This window comes from Nestor notabilis, unplaced genomic scaffold, assembly GCF_000696875.1.
Source record: "Nestor notabilis isolate BGI_N333 unplaced genomic scaffold, ASM69687v1 scaffold36183, whole genome shotgun sequence".
Classification (NCBI taxonomy): Eukaryota; Metazoa; Chordata; class Aves; order Psittaciformes; family Psittacidae; genus Nestor; species Nestor notabilis.
In genome coordinates this window covers 18,619-22,595 of record NW_009921257.1, presented here as the reverse complement: position 1 = coordinate 22,595, position 3,977 = coordinate 18,619, and the positions used below count along the sequence as shown (strand labels likewise).

The 3,977-nt window shown below is 45.5% G+C and overlaps 1 protein-coding gene across 1 annotated transcript in view; it reads left to right on the top strand.

The window, feature by feature from the left end:
* Positions 1 to 471, top strand: part of POMGNT2 (protein O-linked mannose N-acetylglucosaminyltransferase 2 (beta 1,4-)) — a 1,899-nt gene extending 1,428 nt beyond the window's left edge. Inside the window, exon 2 of the mRNA XM_010011058.1 lies at positions 36 to 471. Within this exon, the coding sequence (XP_010009360.1) occupies positions 36 to 471 (436 nt within the window). The remainder of the gene's footprint in view (positions 1 to 35) is intronic.
* Positions 472 to 3,977: the final 3,506 nt, after the last annotated feature.

Below are 3,977 nucleotides of genomic sequence, written 5' to 3'. Positions count from 1 at the left end.
ATACATAACACACCGGCGGCCCCCCCCCCCCCCCCCTGCCGCAACCCTGAGTGGCTGTTCCGTGCCTACCAGGACACAAAGGTGAACATCCCTTCTCTCATCCAAGTGATCAGACAGACTGTGAAGTCTAAGCCCGGACCCAAGAAGCAGAAATGGTCTGGTAGCCTCTACCCTGGCAAAGTGAGGGATGCCAAGTGTCAAGCTTCTGTCCAGGGCACGAGCGAAGCTAAACTTGCCGTGTCCTGGCAGATCCCCTGGAACCTGAAGTATCTGAAGGTCAGAGAGGTGAAATATGAAGTGTGGATACAAGAGCAAGGGGAAAACACTTACATGCCTTATATATTGTCCCATCAGAATCATACCTTCTCAGAAAACATCAAGCCCTTCACGATATACCTAGTGTGGATACGCTGCATCTTCAACAAAAATCTTCTGGGACCTTTTGCAGATGTGCTGTTGTGCAGTACATAACCTGCTGCACTCCCTGTACAGCTCTATCGTGCTCTCCACCCCATCTGTGGTTTAAAACTTCATGTCTTGTAGTTTGTAGAGGGCTGAAAAGGACTACACTGTACCAGTGCCTAAGTGTCCATTTTATTGCACTCAATGTGTATTCTTTAAATGGTGTTTATTTCCAATGAGTGTTTAAAAAAAAAATCAGAAACCTGTATGTTATTCAGAATAACTTTCAGAGGTTAAATTACATGCTGCATACATGTAATTGAAAACAGAATGGAAGTGAATTGTTTGTACCTTGGTCGTGATATAAATGCGTTCCTGTTGTGTGGTGAGTATTTAAGCACAGCATTAAACCACAGTTAATTCCATGGCTAGGTGGGCAATTCTCATCAGCTTTTTCATTGTAAGTTGAGGGGGTTTTTTTTCAATAACTCTGTAACTTAGAGTTCAAGATTTGGTACAAGAGCCTTCATTAAACTGCTGTAAACCCCCTCGATATATTTTGCTTTTTATTATCTGTCAGAATCGTTATTGTGACAGATTTATCTATTGCTGTGATAAAACATGTATATTGGGTAGCTTTTGATTTTTCATTTTGTCTGAAGAGAATGAAACTACAGTTTCAAACCTCATGTTTAAAATCAGATTTTACTGCACCCCAATAGCAAAAGGCTGGAGTAGCAAATAGGAGATAGAAGGGATGGAATAGATAAAGCAATTTACAGGGTTTTAACATGTTTTCATTTTGTGAATTAAGTACAGGTCTGTGGAAAAGGAAGGGGATGGTTGGGAAGAGGTGATGGGGGAGAGATTACACTTAGAGCAATCCGCTCAAGAAAATCCGTTGTTTTGGTGTTTGATCAGAATAATCTGTTGATAAGAGCTGCTAACAGCTATGTGCTTTGCTCAGTAACAGGCAGGTGGTTGCAAAGGGAAGCTTTCTGGGCACAGGTTTTCCTGGATGTTTGTGGGAGGAAGCAAAGTCAGGCAGCGAACAGGTAGGTGGGTGCCATGGTGTTGGGCAGGAGTCAGGCTGATGACCCTCCAGTGAGGGGAGTAGTTTATTCTAGACTTAGACTAATTTTGCCTGAGATCAGAATCTGCCTTCATTGCTGGGGTAACACACTGACTGCTTAGGACCTGATCCTACTCAGTTTCCCCTTAGGTGGAGACCCTAAGTGATGCTGTCTTTGAAGAACAGCTCTGTGTCAAAAGTACAGCTCTTGGGGAACAGAGGAAAAAAGGGGCAGGAGTGTGAGGTGTTTCCCTGATGGGTGTTCACATCCTCAGTAGTTTATAAGCAGCGTTAAAGCCCCAGAAAAAGTGTTTTTTCCTGCTTTCCCTCCCCAGTTCCCATCATCCTCCCGAGGTCTGGGTGGATGCTTGAACAGTAGGATAAATGCCTTGCTTTCTGAGTGATGGGCTGATAGATGAGCATCCAAAGGCAGGTTTATGAGTTCTAGAGAGTGGGGGAGAAAAACCTTGCTGTACAAATCAGACAAGAAGCAGGAGGGTTGGAAAATGAGTGGAACATCGCTATACGACATTGGACCTTCAGGCAAGTGCTACTTCTGAATATTCATTTTTATTACTTCTCGCTTTGTTTCAGACATGGTTATGATTTAAGGGGAGGGGGAGGAACAGAACAACAATCCCAAAGTCTGTGTTTCCTTTGTCATTGTAGCCCTGCCAGCTAATAATCTTTGCCATGGTATTTTAAAGGTGCATGTGATTACTCCCACTGTTGTTTTATAGGACAGAATGGGCTGCTTGCTGAAGTGAGTATCCAGTCTGTGCCCCAATGTCTCCATGTGGCTGCACATCACGTACCACTTATATGAGAGGTGAAGAAAAACTTCACCAGCAGGTGACAGATGTGAGATCAGGCTGTTTAGGGAAGCCACCAGGACCTGTAGCTCCCCAGGACCCCACTGGCTGATTAGCTCCCACTCATGGAAGGGATTTGCTGCAGTCTTGCATCCCCACGTTCATTCAGGTTAAAGGTAGCCCTGTGGCCAGTAGCCATCCTCCTCCTAGCTGTTGGCAAGAGTAGTAATGGTGGCACCTGACAAGGTCAGTATTGAGTCTTCAAATGGCTGAGACTTAGTCAGCATCCGTTCTGCATCAGTTCTCAGAAGTAACGTTCTTGGCGGGGTGAGCTGCCTGTGTTTCCCTAACCACCCTTCATCCTGGGCAGGTATTGGTCTGTGTGTTGCTTTCCTGTCTGCCTTACTCAGAGCCTTTCATAGCAATCCTTTGCCCATAATTTGTAGACCATCCCATTTCGCTTAAAATTAGTTTCGTATGATTGCAGGTTTTCTAACCTTTGCAGACTGGTTACAGCACATTAACTATTTTCTTCTCACACCCTAATGATTCCAATCAACAAAATTGGCTACAGAGTAATGAAGTATCATATATGTGGGTTTCCATGCTCTTAGCTCTAGCACGAAGCAGTCTTCTGCATTCAGAGACTCACTTTTTCCAGAAGATAATCAAATGTGCTTTCCAAAAGTGTGTATTCAGGTTCTGTCTTCCTCATCACTGCTGCGAGTAGTTTATGAGGTGGAAACAAAATTAAAGGATTTTTCCTTTTTGAATTCTGAGGTAGCTGAACACTGGAGCTGTGATGGTGATGTTGCCATTTGCCTCCAACACCTGCCCAGTGTGAGAATGTCTGTACCAGAGCCTCACTGGTAGACCTGAATTCCTCCTCTGCCAGAGCATGCGGCACTGAGAGTACATGAGCCAGCCTGTAGCTGTCATAAATTGGGCACAGTAATGTTATGCTGATTTATACTACCTCAGGAACTGCTCTGGAGTGCTATTACCTTCCCGTAGTGAATTTTCTTTCCTTTTAATAACTGCCATCACTGCTCTGCAGGCCCGTTCCATTTTTCGCCCCCGATCCTCCCCTGACCCCCAGGCTGCTTGCTTCCCATGCTTCACATGAATATTCTCTCACACAGCCTCCAGCCTTCACAGTTAAGAACCCATTGGGACTTTTCTCTGTCAGTGCCACTTTTTGGTTGATCAGAAGGAATGCCTACCTGGCATTGCTTAAAGTTTCATCCTGTAATGAATGTGGGCTTTCTGTGCGCAGGGGCTGGGGCTGCATCTCTCACATGTGCAGGAAGGCAGGGCTGGACCTCGGTTACTGTATTTCCAAGGCAAGCATGTGGGGCTCATTTTGACAAGGTGCGTTGTGCAAGAGACTTGCACCTTCCACCACTGACTGCATCATTTGGTTTTGCTCCCAAAGCAAATACATTAAGCTCTGCAGTGCTGTCTGGCCCCACTGTCCTGGAAGAAGAGAAAAAGCTGGGATTAAATCCAAAACCCTCTGGGTGCAGCGGAGGATGCTATTAGCAAGCTGGTCTCAACTCGCTGCTGCCAGACTTGGCCGTGCTTTCATAGATGGATCATGTAGGAGGATTTCCTCTGGCTGCAGTTTCATCTCTCCTTCTAATCAGCCAAAGTGCAAGGAGCAGGCAGCTGCTGCAGGAGGGCTGCTTACC